The 20,340-nt window shown below is 32.6% G+C and overlaps 1 protein-coding gene across 2 annotated transcripts; it reads left to right on the top strand.

The window, feature by feature from the left end:
* Positions 1–1,032: 1,032 nt before the first annotated feature.
* LOC130986551 (BEL1-like homeodomain protein 4) lies at positions 1,033–8,763 on the top strand. Of its 2 annotated transcripts, XM_057909992.1 has the most exons (6): positions 1,093–1,417; positions 1,493–1,812; positions 1,909–2,517; positions 3,275–3,657; positions 4,672–4,732; positions 8,155–8,763. In XM_057909992.1, exons 2-6 carry the CDS (start codon positions 1,585–1,587, stop codon positions 8,545–8,547), a joined length of 1,674 nt encoding a protein of 557 aa, XP_057765975.1. In that variant the 5' UTR covers positions 1,093–1,417; positions 1,493–1,584; the 3' UTR covers positions 8,548–8,763. The 2 variants fall into 2 exon arrangements, with proteins under 2 accessions (XP_057765974.1, XP_057765975.1); XM_057909991.1 differs by having other exon boundaries at positions 1,033–1,812.
* The last annotated feature ends 11,577 nt before the right edge of the window (positions 8,764–20,340 follow it).

The following is a 20,340-nucleotide window of genomic DNA, read 5'->3' as shown; positions in this document are numbered from 1 at the left end:
TCTGAAGAGTTGAAAGATGAGTGCAACTCAATTGGTAAAACGCCGCTTCACTTCTTTTATAAAAGAATGGTTGGTAATTTATATAGATAAACAACTTTAATCTATTCTTCAATTTTAACATTGCTTTCAAAATGTTGTAATAATGTCATCGCCTTTTAATTTGTTATAACATTTTCAGATTTTTTTCAGTAACAAAAAATTGACATGTGTCAACCGTAATACTAATCGAATCGAATACACCGAGACTGTGCAACAACATTCTAATTTGGCAACGGTGGCTCTGGTGAGGCATGTCGTGTCAAATCTCCAACGACAAAAAAAAAAATGAGAGTATTAGTTTTGTTTTAAATTGAAAGATAATGACATTATTGTAACATTTCAAAGAGTATTAGTATGCTTCAATTCACAATTAATCCTTTTATAAAGGAATAATGAAAACCTATAGGTTCCTGAAAATTTTAAGTTGCAAAATTAGGTTTAATCAAACGGAAAATACCTTTATGCGTCTTACAATAACATTGAGTGCAATTTTTTTGTCATGATTTGGTTTTTTTTTTTTTTTTTGAGATTATGATTTCGGTTTGCTCTTCTCCCTTAACTGAACTAGCTTAGTGCACATGTTTATCATTAATTCATTATGGTACATCCATGCATTATGCTTAATGTTGCAAATTGCTATTTGTACTATATAATATACCCAATATTACAAATAATTCCATTTTTCAGGTACGGAAATAATTCTATCAAAATATATATACTAACCTAGTGGCGGCGTCATCAATTTCCAACCATATATGATATGAAACAACAATTCTAAAAAAAAAAAAGATGAACAAAAGCCAAAAGGACAATAATCCTACTATACCCTATACTATATGTAGAACAGCGTCAAATATATTTTGAGAACATTAAACCTTTCGAAGCCACTAAGGTCACCGGCTAAAGCAGCAAATTGTGCACTACTTGCTGCAAAAATACTACGTTTGGTACAGCCCCAAAACACATAATTACTAGCAAGCATATTATAAAAATATTTAATTTTTTTCCTATCTTAATTAATTATTATACATGTGCTATGCTTAACTTTCACTACCTCAACTTTCTGTTAATAAAAAAATTTCAGAAAAGGAAAAAAGAAAAAAAAAAGAAGGAAAGAGTACAAATGATAAGTTTTGTAGGGATATTAAATATATAGAAAGTTTGGTGAAAGCGAAGCGAGGTAGAAGAGTAGTGTGAGGATGAAGACGGCGACCCTTTTCCTTTCTCCTCTCCCTCCTTTCATTATCCTCTCTCTCTCTCTACCTTGTCTCATCCATAACACTGTCCCTTGCTAAGATTCCATTTTCAGCACCAAGATCAAGATCAATTTCGCCGGAAAGGGATGTTTCCACACGCTTCGATTCAATCATGTCCCAAGGTACTTAATTTTGAGTGAAACAAGGAAGAAGAAGATTAAGTAATTCTTGATTGTTTTCTCTTGTTTTGTTGTTAGAACAAGATTAAGAAATAGGGGGTTGTTGGAAACAAACCTAAAAGGCATCAATCAAAATTCAAGCACAAGGATTTGGTTTCTCGTACAAATTCATGTCCCAAAGCTTCCACCAAGGCATCTACCACTTCCCAAATGCCAACGAGTGGATGATAAGAGACCAGGCCGGCGGCTTTGAGGCGCCGCCGCCGCCTCCGCCGCCGGCCTTCGACGCCGGAGGGATGCTGACGGAGATTATAAACCGGCCCTGGCGAAAACCGTGCGGCGACGATCAGATCCAGCCGACTCAGAAACAGCAGCTGTCATCTCTAGCAGTTAATGAGGTGAGAATTGCAGTATATATTTCATGTAATTAACCATAGAAAGAAATATCATGCACCGCTGCAACATTCTTGATTTGTCGATCAATTTCGGTGCAGCTTCCAGCTTCCAGTAATCTCCAAGGGTTTCACTTAATTCCGGCTTCCAACATGCAGCCGCCGTCTCAGATGAGCTGGATCCCGAGCAACGGCGGCGGTGGTCGGAGCGAGGAGGTGGCGGCGAGGGGCGGGGGGGTGTTGGAGGGGCAAGGCCTCTCCTTGTCGCTCTCATCTTTGCGGAATTTGGAAGGCAGCAAATTCGAGAAAATGAACATGGGAAATAATGGGGATTTGTACTTCCATGGTCAAGGAATAGGCAGCTCTAGCAATTCGTATGTATTGGAAGATGTTGGGACAAATCCGATGCTGTTTGGGTCACCGAGATTAGTGTCGGATCAGATTCATATTGGGTATGTGGAATCCGCAAGGAGCAGCAGCTTGGTGAGGAATTCTCGGTATTTGAAGGCTGCGCAGGAATTGCTGCTCGAATTCTGCTGTGTGGGAAGAGGGAATCATAATCACAAACAAGAGAGAAACCCTAATTCCGCATCGGATGGGGGTGGGGGTGGGGGTCTGTCTTCTTCAAAGGACCACCACCTCGCCTTATCTCCTTCTGAAAGAACTGAGTACCAGAGAAGAAAAATTAAGCTTCTCTCCATGCTCGATGAGGTCTCTCTCTCTCTCTCTCTCACTGCACCAACTATTATATTTCCTTCCTTACAGCTAGCAATCAATGATGGAAACTTGGCAATTTCATTGATTTCAATAATTTCATACTAAATAATTGATACTATAATTTTAATTAATTCATTTATTTTATATACAAAGTGTGGAGATCGGTGGAGTGCAGTTGGGGGTACATGTCTAATGAAGAACGACATGCCTCCATTACAGGTTGTAGCTCTCGGAATTTAATACGAGGGCTGCCGCTTTTTCTCAGATTATAAAATACTTTTTTGTTTTAGGGGGGATTATAAAATAATTAATCACGTACGAAAAGTTTTCTTTGCAGAATTATTTTAATCTATCTTCCAAATTGGGACCAGTTCACCTTTTTTCCTATTTCTTAATCTTGAATTTGTAGCGTTTTATAATACAATAATACCTAGTGCTGAATTATTGGCAGAAGACGTCTGGTGTTGCTTGCAATTGTAGTACTGTTACTGTTTGGTTTAATGAGTTGAGACTTTTTCTTAAAAGCAGTAAAAAAACATTCAGAAAACAAATGGAAGTGATTATGCAGAGGTGTACGTTTTTTTGAAGCTTTTAACAAATTGCAATCATCATCACGTATGAATAATTTTACACTGAATCCGATTTGTTTTTTCTCCTGATGACATGCAATGCAATGAATGCCATAATAAAGCCACTTTATTTAGACATTCCTTGTGCCGGAAAAAGGTTGACACATAGACAATTAATTTAGGTGGAAGGTCGGTACATGAGATACTGCGAGCAGATGCAGGCGGTGGTGAACTCATTCGACGGCGTAATGGGGCAAGGGGCGGCGGCGCCGTACACGGGGCTGGCGCGGCGGGCGATGTCGCAGCACTTCCGGAGCATGAAGGAGGCGGTGGCGCGTGAGGTGAGGGCGTGCTGCGAGGCGCTGGGGGAGAAGGATGTGCAAGGGGGCGGGATCACCAAGGGGGAGACGCCGCGGCTCAAGGTGGTGGAGCAGAAGTATCGGCAGCATAAAGCCCTTCAGCATATGGGGATGATGGACCCCGAGTCATGGCGCCCCCAGCGAGGACTTCCTGAGCGCTCTGTCACCATTTTGAGGGCCTGGCTCTTCGAGCATTTCCTCCATCCGTATGTCTCTCCCCTATCTCACACTCACGCACATTTATGTATGTAAACTGCAATCTTGATTCATTTCTTTGCTGTGTGCCACGTCACCACAATTAACGGAACTGCCTTTCCACTTTATTAATGGATTTCTCAAATCTTTTCATCATGTCAAAATATTAAATTCATAACTCAACTTCGGACTTAATTATATACAGTTAATATATCAAAAATAAAAGATTCGTCATTTTTTGGCTTAAAATGTTATTTTTACTCTTAAATTTTTTATCATAAATTGTAGACAGAATAGAGTGAAATCACGGCTAATAAATACTTTAGTCATGATTTGTAGATAAAATATATATGTTAAATTTACAATAAAATAATATATTAATTGTAAATTGTACGCAAATTAAGATCAACAGACAAACGTCTAGACACATAAGTTGCATATTCACAATTGTTTAGTTATAAATCCCCCCAAAATTTGTTACACCATGACTAAACATATGTTAGTCATAAATTGCCCGATTTTTTATGTGTTTGTTTGGGGTACTCTTTTTCCTCTTTTCGGCTTGTGGAAAGAGATTTTAACGAGGTCCAACTCCTAATTTCCGTTTTGTGCTTTTTGGGGTTTTTGTTCGTTTTTTGTTTCTCCTCTCTTTTTTTTTTTCTCTAATAAAATCTCTAATTCAGCATAAAATTGCCCGATTTGGGGGGGAGTTTACAGCTAAAACAATGTTAGTTGTGAATTCTGGAGAAAAATAGTGAGAGTGGTTATTTTTTTTTGTTAGTGATTAGTTTTCTTATAATATCATCTTAAAGCGGCTATTAATTTTCATATTTGATTCTTTATACTATATATTATGAATATTAATTGCTTTAGTTATAAAGTTGATGTATATTAATTTGTGACGAGAATCTCGTGTAAAGAGTTGATGTTGTGGGACACGTGATGATTTGTTTTTGTTGTGGTGATTAATTAAATTTGTTAGATTTATAAAAAGAGAAAGCTAAGATAGTTTAATATTGTCTCAGGTATCCAAGTGAAGCAGACAAACATTTGCTGTCTCGACAGACAGGTTTATCGAAAAATCAGGTACTCATTATATCTTCCGTTTATCAAAATCGATGCTGAAAGGGATATCTCATGTTTAACTTCGTTTTGCGTGAATTGTGATCTAACAAATTTGGAAGATCTAACAATTCATACAAAATTTACTGGAAGTGCAAAAATTAAAAAAAGGTTGTGCATAGTATGACATTGAATTAAAAATAGCAAGATATAATTAAATTGCAATTTTGTTTAAATTTGGTAACTAGTCATAAATAATCCGTACTGGTATGAGATCATAATGGTTTTTGGAGTAATATTTTTCTTTGAGAGATATAGACGATAATCTTAACAACTTTTAAGGGGTTCTTCTAGTGCCTTAAGACAAAGAAATATAACATTGATCTTGTTAAAGCTGGCATGTAAAAAAAATTCTATATATGGTAAAATAAACAAAAGAAAGAAATGTAGAAAGTATCTGTTTGCATAGTCTGGTATTGGTGCACAATTTTTGTGTAATGTCTTTAATTTTTGTTTAAGTATAGGTACACTGTACACTATCCAGCTAAGAAAAAATGGTTTTGTAGTGTACATGTGTTGGTCTAGGTGTAGAAGGATAACGTCCAAGACCTGAGTTTCTGGGCTCGAGTCTTCCGTCGTGGTCTTTAAATTTTTTTATTTATTTATGTAATTTGTATAAAAAAATAAAAAATGATTTTGTACTGCTGATATGTATGAGCCCAGTTTTGGTATATAAATAATGGTGAAATACAAAGTAAAAGAAAAAAGAAGAAAAATCCTAAAACCCTGAAATACACATTACAAGCTCAAAACAAAACTGAGTGCCCAATAAAATAGCTAGGAAAAACCTAAAACCTTGAAATATACACATAGACAAACCATATTGGCATTATATATATGGCTACTTTATCTTAATTAAAATCAGTCATCCAAGCTAAAGAAAAGTAATTGAGAATTATAAATATGAAAGTAATTAAAACATAGGTTAATTTTTTTTAGGCGAACATAGGTTAATTTATTAAAAACATAGTTGACTCGTATATAGGAATGAAATTAGATGAAATGAACATAAGTATGAATAATTAATTTCTTAATTAATTCATAGTTTTTAATTTGATGTAGAATTGTTAAATTTAATCTCATATAATCAAATACGGTTTGATGAGATGTATTATTATTATTACTTATTTTGAAAGACAAAATCTAAAAATATTCACTTTTAACCCTTATGTTGAGCATTAATTAGTTCATTTTGCAATAATGCTCGACTCGCTATGGTCGAGTATGTCGAGCATTAGTGTTTTTTTTTAAGAATGCTTGACCACTAATGCTCGATTATTCAATTTGAATTGGTCAAGCATGTCGAGTATTGATGTATTTACCACTAATGTTCAACTCGAAGAGGTCGAACATGTCAAACATAAATGTATTTACCACAAATACACTAATGCTCGACTCCCAGTAGTCGAGCATGTTGAGCATTAGTGCATTTATCACTAATGTATGACATGCTCGACTTACAGTGGTCAAGCATGTCGAACAAATTTCACTATTTGTGCAAAAATTGTGATTCAAGTAAGAGCAATTTTGTCATTTCAAACTCAAAATAGGTAGTTTTTATAGTGAATTTTCTTTTTTTTAGTCTTTGGGAATGGGTAAAAGACCATTTATTATTATTTATTATTATTATTATTATTATTATTATTATTATTATTATTATTATTATTATTATTATTATTATTATTATTATTATTATTATTATTATTATTATTTTGAGAAATTCAAATATCCTTCCAATACTTTGTACATTTTTGTAAAGTTTTTACATAATATGAACTGTATTTTTTTGAATTATTATTAAATTTTATGAATCCTATATAAGTTAGTTAGCTTAAATAAAACTTATGGATTTTTAATGATTCATACATATTTTATACGCTTTGTTACCAAATTTTTGGTGAATGTTTTTCGTCAAAAAACAAATCTCAAGGTTTTTCATATGGGATAATTTTTTCGATTTTTTTATATGAATTTTTTAAAATTTTAAAATATTTTTTATTTAAGTTTTCTTGAAAAGGAGAATAATTTTTTTGTAACTTTATACTTTTTAATTTTCTTAATATTGGATTAAATTGTCTTCTCATAAAATTATTTGGGAATTATGATTTTTATTTATTTATTTATTATAATAATAATAAATACATAATGGTATTTTTGTTAAAAATGAAAAGTCACTCCTAGAAGATGATTAGAAATAGCGGATGAATGACTAATTTTATTTTATGCTCATGGAAATTAGCATTCCATTGAAAATGATTAATATTTCCAAACATGGGAATTGCAATTTCATTCTCATGTGTCATTCCTACAAACCGTTAAGTGATTCCAAGTTTCTTTTGCTGTCTGAACTACAAGAAATATTATAATCTAATTAATGATTATAATTCAGAATAATTCCAAAAAAAATAGTTTTTGATTTCTATAAATAATGTTTCCACAACTTACAACTTATTATTATTATTATTATTATTATTATTATTATTATTATTATTATTATTATTATTATTATTATTATTATTATTATTATTATTATTATTATTATTATTATTATTATTATTATTATTATTATTATTATTATTATAGATGGTAAAAAAGTATATTTGATAGTTCTTTCCTACACATATAATTCAGATATGATTCATTTGCGTACTAGAGCATCTATGGGTTGAAGATACAAATTAATTCATATATAAGGATAGCAGCCATCGGCATACAAAATATTTAATCCTTGCTGTCTATGTTAAAATAGAGAATAGACTTAATAGGCAATACCTATTATCTATGACTATGAGCATCCGAAAATAGATAATACTGGTATCAACAACGGATATTTTCTACATAGATAACAACGAGTGCATGTTGTCTATAGACGAAATTCTTGTCGTGCAAGTGTTACAATTTAATAGTTTGTCTTACAATTAATTCTTATATTAAATTCGACATAATCATAAAAGAGAGTTTGACATAACTAATAAGTTATTTAAAAACTTATTTTATTAAATATAATTAAATTATAGTAATACTTTTTTAAGCTTTCAAAAAGTTAAGTTTTCCAACTCCAAAATAATTTTATATTCTTTGTGATCAACATGTTAGCAGCGCTGATTAGACTCGATATATAAAGCCTTAAAGAAAGGTTAAAGGATCAACATTGCCAAACAGTATGCTGTTTTGTTTCATTATGTTTGTACGTTTTTTTACTGTATTCTCAGGCTGTGAAACGAAGTCAAACCCCACTTAGGAAAAAATAAAAAAAGAGTGTCAGTTTTTTCTCTAGTGATCATTTGCATGAGCTTGTTTGTTTTTGTGCATTAAATTTCGAACAAACTAAGTTCAGTGTTGCAGAAAATTAATTGTGTCTTCTGTCTGTCTCTCTCCTCTCTCAGGTATCAAATTGGTTTATAAATGCTAGGGTTCGACTGTGGAAGCCCATGGTGGAAGAAATGTACCAACAGGAATTCCAAGAAGCTAAAGATGACGAAGGCAGTCATGAAGCCAATTCAGAAAGCAATGCAGCAGAAAGGGACCCTTCGGAGCCGGGGAAGCAGGCGGCGGCACCGGTGGGAGGCGCCGCCGCTGACGACATGATGATGCCGACGGAGTATCGATGTTTCATGGAGAATCCTGAGATGGGGTTGGGATCGGAGTTCGGTGGCGGTGGTGGCGGAAATGTGGCGGCTCAGGCAGCCGGAGAAGTTTCGCTTACATTGGGACTCCGCCGCTCAGAAAATGTGCCAATTATGAGCCATCTCTCAGTTAGGGACTTTGAAGCTTATTAGTAATTGCCAATTATTGAGTGATTGAAAAAGCATCGGAATTTAATTATTAACTCTATGTGACATTATTGTTTTCATTAAAGTATAAAGTGCGTGTAATAAGTAACTGTATAGATAGAGGTTAGATAAAATGATTTTGCTTTTTAATTTGAGTAAATATGTAACTAATATTTATTGCGGTGGATCTGGTTCTGTTTAAGTAGCTGCTTCAGACTTCAATAATTGACTGCAATCAATTTATTTACCAAGCTATATAGAACAAGAGTTATGCTTCTTCTCTTTGTAACAATTAGATGACAGGAGTTATTATATATAACTGCAGCTGCTACAACATGTGTATAAAATTCATTTTGTTCCGCATTCTGAAAATTCCCAATCGTTATTTTTAGTGTGTATATGTAGCCGCGGAGACAGTCTTTTGATTTAGGGGATCCAATTTATTTTTAATAAAATTAATAATTGAATAAAAATAAAAATAAATTTAAATTTAAAAATAAATAATCATTGATTCATTATTAATCCAATTATAATGTTATTTAGATTACTACATAACAAACTCGTTTGGTACGTGGTATGAGAATATGTGCAACATGTTTGAATGATATATTTCTTTTTTAATATGTCATATTAATATTATATTTGGTAGAATGCATTAAAATATCTGTGAAGTATAATATGTTATGATGTATCAAGATATATAAAATTTTAATTCCTAAAACGTTTTTATAATTAAATTATTTAATAATGTCCATTTCATTGATATTAGAGCAATTTATTCAATAATAAATTAATATATGTTATAATTAAGATTGATATTAATTATGTATACTGCTTCAGAGGTGGTGTGGAAATCACACAAATCTATATTATTTCATCGGGTTTTTAATTTATAAAGAGTTGTGTGTTTCGTACTACTTTTTACCGAATAAGATATTAGAGTGTCATAATTATATTATACATCAAAATTACTCGTACCAAACGAGTCCAACAAGTCAAAAATAAAATAAAATTAAATAAACATGATTGTTCCATAAATCACAATATTTTTCATATTCTAAAACATCTGCATGATAGTACTTCATTAATAACATTTATAAATACATTCATTTTTATGTAAGGTACTAAGTATAAACATTCAAAATATTGTCTTCCATATAATTGCAAAGAACACTCTTGGTTGATCTTTATTGTTGAAAAAACTCTTTCAACTGTATCAACGACAATTAGCAAAGTCAATGACAACTTAATTAACAAATACATGCATCAATGAGAAACATCATGTATTCTTGTATAAGCATCTTTTCAGAAAGATCTTCAATCCCTGATAGTTGTAGGAACTTTTCATCCATTTTCACATCAACAATAAAATTCTCAAACTGACTTTCAAGTTCATACAAAATAATTTCAAAAAATTTAAATGGATAAATTTTGCAAGACGGAGTAGCTTTCAATATCAAGTCCAGAAAATGAATCTTTAGGATTGATCTAAGCATGATATATATGCATAAATATTAAAATTAATTTTGTGTTGACTTTATCAAAATATTGATTCAACTCTAAAGTTTGCATATTCATTAAAATGTAAAATAGCTCAACTCGATAATAATGAAAATTAAAACTATATTTTCCTATTTTTATAATATTATTATAAAATTACGAAAACACTTATACTCTTTTAAAAAATTGGAGGGGGTCCAATTAGTAACTTCACTGCCCCTGTGGCTATGCCAATGTTTAGGGCTGTCTAATTGGTTATCGGGTTTTGGATAATCCATTAACCGAATCAAAATTCTTGGGTTCGGGTATCCAATAATCGAACCAAATTTTAATTATTGGATCAGTTTCGATTATCACTTTTAAAAAAAATCCGGATATCGGTTAACCCGATAATCGATTCGGGTTAACCAAATAACCGAAAATTATTTAATTATATATATATATATATTATTTTTAAATTATTAATTAAAAAAATCAGTTTTTATCTAAAATAAAATTATGTTATATTTAAAGTACAAGAATGAGCTTTAATTTAGTGGATAAGTTGCTTTGTGTATTCTCTTGATACGAGGGTTCAAATCCTCTAACTAGCAAATTATCATGAGTTTTAATTTTGTAAATGTGCATTCGGATACTCAATCGATTCGATTATTTGAGTAACCGAACCATTTTAACTAGCAAATTAAAATTTAGGTACGCGTAATTGAATCCAAACCAATCCAAATCGATCGACATCCCTACCAATAGGGGTGTAAATGAGCCGAGTCGAGTCGAGTATTGCTCTGCTCAGACTCGAACTCGGTTGTTTTCATAAAGCTCGAGCTCGAGCTCGACTCGGCCGAGCTTGATTTTTTTGAGCTCGAGCTCGACTCGATGCCATATTCGCGAGCTCGAGCTCGACTCGATTAAGCTCGATTACCAGTTGCACCGAGGAAGGAGAGCAGTTGCGCCGGGCTAAGAAAAGGAGAGCAGTCGCGCCGGGCTGGGAAAAGGGCAGTCGGTGGTGGTAGATGTTGCTGCTAACGCGCCGGCCGCCGGGCCTAGAAAAGGAGAGCCAAAGGCGGCGGCGCAGCGACTCTGTGCTGCACTGCTACTGCTGTTAGGCTCGCTGGAAGGACGACTCACCGTTGCGCCGGTCGCCGGTCGTCGATCAGCCGAGAGAGATGAGAGTCGAGAGATTGGGGGAGGGCCGGAGGGGAAAGAGGAGGCAGCGCTCCTTGCTGCACTGCTGCTGCTGTTAGGCTCGCCGGAAGGACGACTCGCCGCTGCGCCGGTCGCCGGTCGTCGATCTGCCGAGAGAGATGAGAGTCGAGAGATTGGGGGGAGGGGGAAGAGGAGGCGGCAGGCAGGAGGCAGCTGCTGTTCTGATTAGGAGAAAGACTTAGGGTTTGTTCATTGTCTAATTCAAATTCAAATTGTATGGGCTTGGGTTTGGGCCATTTTGTGGATATGAAATAAATATAATTATGGGCCTATATATAATATATTATATAATAATTGCTTGGGCTCGATTAGGCTCGCGAGCCTAACGAGTCGAGTATCACGAAACTCGAACTCGGGCTCGGTACCTATTCGAGTAGCTCGAGCTCGAGCTCGACTCGACTAACATCGAGCCGATTTCGAGTAATCTTCGAGCCGATCCCGAGTAGCTCGCGAGCTGGCTCGACTCACTTACACCCCTACCTACCAATATGTACCGAGTAAATCTCTGATTTCACACAATAGCATGTAAACTATATTTTACAAAAAAGGTATATGTGACACATTAAGATGAAATCCATATTTGGTAGAATTCCAATCATGGAAGTTTGGACTATATTTTAAAATATTGGTTCTGCAAAGAAAAAAAAAAGGATATGTGTTCGTAAATAAAATTGATTAATTTATTAAATTATTTTATAATATTGAACGATGATGTTGCATTATCTTAGTTGGATTTCAATTTTTAACAAAAAAAATATGAAAATAGTTTTATCGGTGAATCGTTAGTGTATATGTGCCATGTATTTTGAATAAACATGACAACAATTATTTTTATATGCATCAAATTTTTTATTTATCATATTTTACAAGCAAATATTTTTAATCAATGGAAAAGTCGAAAAATAAAGGGTTGAACATGAGATATGTGTCGTTCATTTTCAAAATTAAAATGTAAGTAAATTTAAAATAGACGTGCTACTTCATTTGTAAAGATAATCAATAATGGTTCTCCAATTAATGATTTTCCAATGGGTTTCTTAATAGATATGTAATTGTCAGTTGTCAATCTAATTTACATTTAATTAAGACATAATAATAACAAATATATTAATATAAAAATATAAAAATTCATACAAAAACATACTATGAAAATTTAATAAATCTAAATCATATTTGAAATTTCATTTTGAAGATATATAAATACTATAAAAATATAAATCTAAATCATATAAAAATATAAAAATTCATAAAAAAAACATACTATATATATATATATATTTATCTATAAATTTATATTAATATAAATTTCACCTTTAAAATTTTATTTTTAAATTAAAGAGTATTAAAATGAACAAATATAAGTTTAATGTTTTTAGTTGCATTGAACTATTATAATAAAAAAAATATAAATAAAAAATATTAAAAATGATTCCTAACAAAAAATAGAATAAAATAAATATAGATATAGGAATGAAATAGAAAAGAAAAAAGAGAACCGTGACATATAGAAAAGAGACAGGATATACGAGACATGAGAGAGAAAAAAAATTATTTTGTGACTTTAAATCATAATAATTATTTATTTCAAATTTATTTTTTTTATAATTTTTACATCAAATTAAAGATCTTGTTATTATCTTTAATTTAACATCATATTGATTATTTTTTTATGAATCAAAATTGATGATTTTTAAAAAAGAATTAAAATAGAAAAAGAAAAGTAAAGAGAAGAAATTTTGGTGGAATTTTTTTTTCGTTAAACTCATCTTTTATACTCCCTTAGTCCACAAAGAGTGTGTGGTGGAGTGGAGGGTGCGAGTTTTAATAAAAAAGTTGAAAGTTTTAAAGTATAAAGGAGATTTCTATAAAAGGAAAACACATAATATTTGTGGACGAACGAAAATAATAATAAATACTCAATCTTTGTGGCCGGATAGAGTATATTATATAGATGACCAGGTAATAATAGTCAATTAAGTGGTCTCAAGAAAAAAAATGGTCAATTAAGTAAGGGTGATTCTATTCATAGCCCCCATTTGACTCTTTGTAGCCATATATTTAAAATAATAATATTAATAATTAAAAATTTACTATTTTACCCATATTTTATAACTCCCAAATTTATATAAACCTTACAAACAATTGTATAGCCCCCAACTAAATTTCGAAGAACCACATGGTATTTTCCCATAGTATGCAAGACTATCCAATGCTTTTTGTATGACATCATTTTTTAGATTAAACTTCTGCAGATAATCGGCCATATTTTTTGAATTCAAAGGCCTATTTTGTTGCACAGAAGACAGAGTTGGCGTGATATACAGAAGAAAAAAAAAATGATAGCAGAAAATACAGAGGATGTGAAGAAAACTACCTCATTCGCGAAATTGAGGATGATTTCTGGTATTGGCAAAATGATACAAATTAATCGAATAATTATTACAGAAAATACATAGGATTTGATGGAATTTGTATAGACACGGTATGCATATGATTATAGAAATTTTGTAGGATTTGAGTTGGGGGCTATAAAGTTCTTTGTAAGATTTATCTGCATAATCTTGTTTCTTAAATAAAATTGTTAATTTATTATAAATTTAATTTAATTTGGAGGCTATAAATTATAGAATAAAATAATAAATTTTTAATTAATTTAATTATTATTTTAAATTGGGGGTTATAAAGAGTACAATGAGGGCTATGAATAGAATCATTCAATCACCCATTAAGTAATTACGTAATGATCGATTGATATAAGATCGCATTATATATATAGATGGGGTGATGATATTCAATCGCTACTTTTGAAGTCATTGTTTCATTTATTTATTTTCTAATGTAGACTGTAGTGATGATGTTCGTTGGTTATCTCCAACTGCAAGTACAAGAGATATGATTTCCGTTAGATACAAATGCGAATATTAATTTAAAGAAATTCAAATCGTTTTCTTATTTATTTATTAGAATTATAGTATGTAACAAGAGGTGGTCCTCTGTACTTGAATTGTACTCGACTCGGATCCTGACTCAATTGGATTATCCTGATCCGTTTTTATTTGAATGACACTAACACTATTTTATTTTATAAATAACACTATTTCAAAAATGACATTAACACTATATCGAAATGACACTAACATTTGACATTCAGACAAGATAATCTAATTAGATCAGATTCGGATTAAGATTCGAATCGAGTACAACCTAAGTGCCCTCTTCCACTCGAGTGTACAGAAAATTTTGTGACGTAACAATCACATTCATGAAATGCAATAATAGTTCCATCCCCAATTTTACTAGTTAGTAACTAAATCACACCTTTCTATACGCCTCGGCTAGTCTAGGGCTGCCACCGGTTCAGGAACCGCCGGTTCCGGGCCCGAACCGGCGGTTCAGGTTCGAAAAATTCATGAACCTGAACCAGCCCGCCTGAAATTTGAAGGGCCGGTTTTCGGACCCTGAACCGGCGGTTCCGGGCCGGGCCGAAAACCGGCGGTTCTCGGACTTTTCCTCTTTTTTTTTTTGTTTTTGAAAAATTTTAAAATTACTCAACTTAAATAATATTTTAATTTTAATCAAATGTAGGTTCTCTATTTATAGTGTACTACATCTTGTAGAGAATCCTACATTTTTCAATGTGGGATAATTTCAACTTAATGTAGCTTCACTATTTATAGTGTACTACACATTGTAGAGAATCCTACATTTTTCAATGTGGGATAATTTCAACTTAATGTAGCTTCCTATTTATAGTGTACTACATATTGTAGAGAATCCTACATTTTTCAATGTGGGATAATTTTAACTTAATGTAGCTTCAATATTTATATTGTACTACACATATTGTAAATAATCCTATATTTTTCAATGTGAGATCACTCAACTTAAATTATCTATAGCATATATAGACTTTCATTCTTAATCATTCATTGGTCTTTTTAATTTGTCTAATGGCGTGAAGGTATAATGGTTACATTTTTTTATTTGAATTGGGAGATGGGGGAAAATGAATTCAAGGCCTCTTTATTAATATATCGAATTTTTATTCGAATGGATGTATCATGGCACACTTATTTAAAATAATGTGTTTTTTAGTAGATTTGACATAATTACTTTTACTAATTTTGAAACCCCTCTTCTCTCAATCAAATTGTTGGACTAACATTAAATTATGGAAGAAAACCCATCAAATGAACCGTCAGGTATGACTTTCAAAAAAATATTAGTAATCAAAATCAATTAATATTTTTTAGGCCCTCAATTAATGATTAATTAATTTTTCTATAGAGTGTTCATAAAAGGGAGTCAAGAATCAACGATGAAAAGTAACATAAAATTAATCAATTGACTCTCTATTACAAAAAAATATATGTTTTCAAATGTTTGATATAAGTATATAACTAAGGCACGTTATCAAAGGCATACATATGTCAATTGATGGTGCCAAGTATATTTCTAAGTTATAAGTTATAAGTTATATATTTATAAATTATAAGTTATAAGTTATATATTTATAAGTTATAAGTTATAATATATTACATGAGAATTGAATTGAAATAAAATAAAGGAAAAATAATTAACACATTGAGAACCAAAAATTCAAATGAATTCATAAAAATAGATATCTTTATTGAATTTATTCTACGTACCAAAAGAATATTTACAAGGATACAAATTACATAATCTTTAAAATTGAATAAGTAAACTAACTAATATTAACTAATTGATCCCTAGACCTTATAAGTTATAAGTTACATATTTATAAGTTATATATTTAGAAGTTATATTTTATTACATGAATATAAGTTATATATTTATAAGTTAGGTTGAGTGATCCCACATTGAAAAGTGTAGGATTCTTTATAATGCGTAGTACATTATAGATAGTGAAGCTACATTATCCCACATTGAAAAATGTATGATTCTCTACCATGTGTAGTACACTATAAATAGTGAAGCTACATTATCCCACATTGAAAAATGTAGGATTTTCTACCATGTGTAGTACACTATAAATAGTGAAACTACATTTAGTTAAAATTATTAGGATTTGAATATAAAATTTAAAAAAAATAAAAAATTGGCCGGGCCCTGCAGATCAGGGCCGAACCGGCGGGCCGGACCGGCGGTTCAGGGTTGGCAACCCTATGAACCTTAACCGGCCCGGATAACTGGCGGTTCGGCCCTGAACCGGCCCGTTGGTCAACGGTCTGGGCCGGAACTGTTGACTGGCGGGCTGGTTCAGGGTCGAACCGCCGGTTCCGGTCGGCCCTTGGCAACACTCGGCTACTCCCTTATATCGAGTTTACCCAATTCGATTTCGATTTTAAAAATTCTTTGTTTTTAGGGAAATTTTGAAATCTGTAGAGCTTATTTATGAGATGCCGCATTTTAGTCATCGATTTAAATGACATAAAAAATTTTCAATTTTCACATAAAATTAAGTGTTGTTGAAATTCAAGTTCGGATCAAATATTAAAAAAATTAAAAATTTATATATTTTTTAATTATGAAAATAAATCGGGTTAATTAAAAACATAATTTGAGTGTTTATGATTTGTATATTTATAGACAACTAGTATACCATCCCGTGCGATGCACGGGCCACAATATAGTATTTTATTATTGACTCATTATTTATGTGTCAAATTCATTGGTGACAAAAAATTTATGTTAATTTAAATATTAATATTTGATTTATAATAGTGTATAATAATAACATCATTAACTTAATGAATATAATATTAAATTTAATAAGTATTGTATAATAATAATAATAATAATAATAATAATAATAATAATAATAATAATAATAATAATAATAATAATAATAATAATAATAATAATAATAATAACTAAACATGTATAATATTAACTACTTTTATTGATTGCAAAGAAAATAATTTAAGTTAATCTCATTTTGAACAAATAACATTAAATCATCAATATTGGGGTCCCGGAGGGTTGACTGACAGGTGTATGGGGGGAGGGGAATACACATGTGGGCTATTTTTCACAAATAAAACAAACTTAATCAAATTTCAGTTCGAAATAGGTTGTAGACTGATACTGAAAATACTTCAGTAATTTGACATCAGTCGAGCACTGGGCTTAACTGATATCCAGGTAAGGCTTCAGTCTAGTTTGTAAAACAAAGTAAGTTATTAATCACTTTGACTATCTGTTGAATTGTCAGTAGGATTAATAACTCAGCAGCGGAATTTAAACTTAATGTGAATAGCCTTTAGAAAAGGTTTGTCACTTGTAAAATTCTTAGTTACACTTTTCAGTTAAAATCTAGTTCAGTTGAAACAGTTTGGCACAAGTAAGGAAATAACTTAAAGCAGATAAAGAACACAAGTATTTTTTACGTGATTCGGAAACAACTTTCCTACTTCCACAGCCAGATTATTTGTCTGACAAACACTCTGGGCTTATGCTTAAAGGTGCACAGCAAACCTACTAATCCACTCTGAATTGGATTTAACACTTAGCACGCCCTGACACTGTCGTGTCCAATCAGCAATGCTAAGGTCTTTGGAGACAGAACCTTTAATCGGAACTCCCTCTTGGCTTAACTGGTGCCAAGGTAACCGTCTTGTTTAATTTTCTGGTACTAAACAACAACCACTTGGCTTACCAGGTGCTAAGGAACCAAATTATTTAGTTTACTGGTACTAAACAACAACCACTTAAACTCACTTTTCTCTCGGTTTAAAAGGGGTTTGGACTCTTCCAACTAAGACTACTGAGAACAGGCTCTCGAGTAATTCATTCTAGGCTTAAGATAAAACAAGAAGTGCCTAGTCTATTAAGAGAGTTTAGGTAATCAGCTAGATTGATTTTACAACGATGATTACTCTATTCTTCGATTCGAAATCTATCTATCTATGGAAATGTTGGCTCTTTAATTCGACAGAGCTTCAACGTATGTCTTCGAATCGGTAAAGATTACAGTTGTTCCTCATGCTATATTTATAGGCGAAGTCTTGAATAGATCTGTTAGAGAGATGGTCTTCAAGATTTCTGCCGTTGTGAGAGGATGTCACTTCTTGGGCTGAGGTGGCAATCTTCGGATACTCCATTTGACAGATATTTGAATTGTCTTGTCCTCGGATTATGGTGTTTCTGCATCTTTACACGCAAAGAGAAGTTCTGGTACTTGCAAGGACGATCTTCAAATCTACGACATTTAATGTTGTTGTACTTGAGCATTTAATGCGGCGTGTCTGGTACTCTTTTCTTCAGTTAGATGCAGAAAGTCGACTAATGCTTGATTCAAGCTTCAGTTCAATGCAGGTGTTGCTTTACATGAATATCTTCGACTGGTGACTGATGACTTTAGTCAGGATGCGTCCTTCTGTTTGTTCAGCCTAAAATGTTTCAGTTGTGCTGTCTTTGACCTTCAGTCTTCTGTTCCTTGACCTGCTGATCTTCAGTCTTTACAGCTTCAGTCAAGGCAAATGAGGACCAACACACTTGGACCTGCAAGAGAAATAAAGACAAACGAAGCAACTTGATGGTTTTGGTATCATCAAAATTAGGAGGTTGGATATCTTTTTGTGTCCCAACAATCAATATCATCTAAAAAAACACTAAACCATAAATATAAGAAAATTAATTGATATCATTTAATATAGTAATAATTTTGGGCTCTTAAAGAGTTCAAACTATTTATTGTTAAGAGTTCATATTTAAATGTCCACATGGAGTGTTAACTCGTGTTTGTAAATAGTGAGGTATAGGATTCAAACTCCACCGACCCGCCTCTTCCAAGTCAAAAAAACGTTCATATTTAAATTTCTCTAACTAATTTAGCATTTAATAAAAAGATCCCGCTTTGCTGGAAAAATGGCAAATATAATACGAAAATTTTGACTAATATCAACAACTACAGAGTACGAACTTGAAGAATTTAACACAACCGCTCCTTGGGTCCAATGGGAAGGATTTGAACCCCAACCACCGAGGATTTGAAGCACTTTCTCATATGGATCTGCTCAAAGCTTCAATTTATAAATACCACATGATATCCCAACAGAAAAATAAATCAGAAATGCATCGAATTTGAAATTTCTAAGCAATCGAGCATTCAACCTTTATTTTCAAGAACTCAGTGTATTTTGAATAAGGAAATTATTAAGTGTTTACAAGCTTAAATCTGGACTTATAAGATAAGTTCTTCTAGATCTTGCATACAAACATTCTCTTAGTTTTGGGAAATCATTCTCTGTATCTTAAGCCTAGATTTGAGCACACTTCTGAATTCATTATTCTTACTGTAACAGTGTGCTCATTAGTTGGAAACCCTTTGAAAACCATTCACCTTGTGTAAAAGTTAGATGTAAGTATTAGAAGAAAATCAGCAAGTAACTTGTTTGTAAGCTACAAGTTCATAGTCCGAAAATTGAAGGATTGTATTCAGTTGCAATCGAGGAAATTACGCTAATGGTCACGACCGAGCAATTCGTGGATCAGTCTAACGAAACTGACTGATCAGCTAACTTACAACTTTAAAATAAGGAGTCCAAAGTTAGAGGATTCTCTTGTAAACCTGGACCGTGGATGGAGGAGTGTTCTCTGAACCACGTAAAACTGATTGCATATTTACTTTTTGCATTTTATTTCAGTTTTGCTTTATCTTTGCAAACTGACCTCACACATTGCAATCAACACAAGCTTTGAAACTGATGATGAGTAAAATACGTGTGCGGCTACGATTGCAACACGTATGCCTTTATTGAGAGAACGAATCTCAGAGCGGAAGTCATTCAGGGCTTGAAATAAAAGAGTCCCGTAACTGCGTATCGCAGAGCTGGGAGTGACAAGATGCCAGACTGGACAATTACCTCCAAGGGCCATCGATGGGAGTATCAACTGTGGATTATATAACCTTGGTCATGGAACTTGTGCAGAGCTAGGAGTGACAAGATGCCAGACTAGACAATTACCTCCAAGGGCCATCGATGAGAGTATCAGCTGTGGAATATATAACCTTGGTCATGGAACTTGTGCAGAGCTGGAAGTTTCTACATCTATATTTTCACTAGGAGGGTTGGGGACTAAGCGACAAAAGTCAGGCAATCATCTTCGTTA

This window comes from Salvia miltiorrhiza, chromosome 5 (genome assembly GCF_028751815.1).
Source record: "Salvia miltiorrhiza cultivar Shanhuang (shh) chromosome 5, IMPLAD_Smil_shh, whole genome shotgun sequence".
Classification (NCBI taxonomy): Eukaryota; Viridiplantae; Streptophyta; class Magnoliopsida; order Lamiales; family Lamiaceae; genus Salvia; species Salvia miltiorrhiza.
This window is presented reverse-complemented; position numbering and strand designations above follow the sequence as displayed.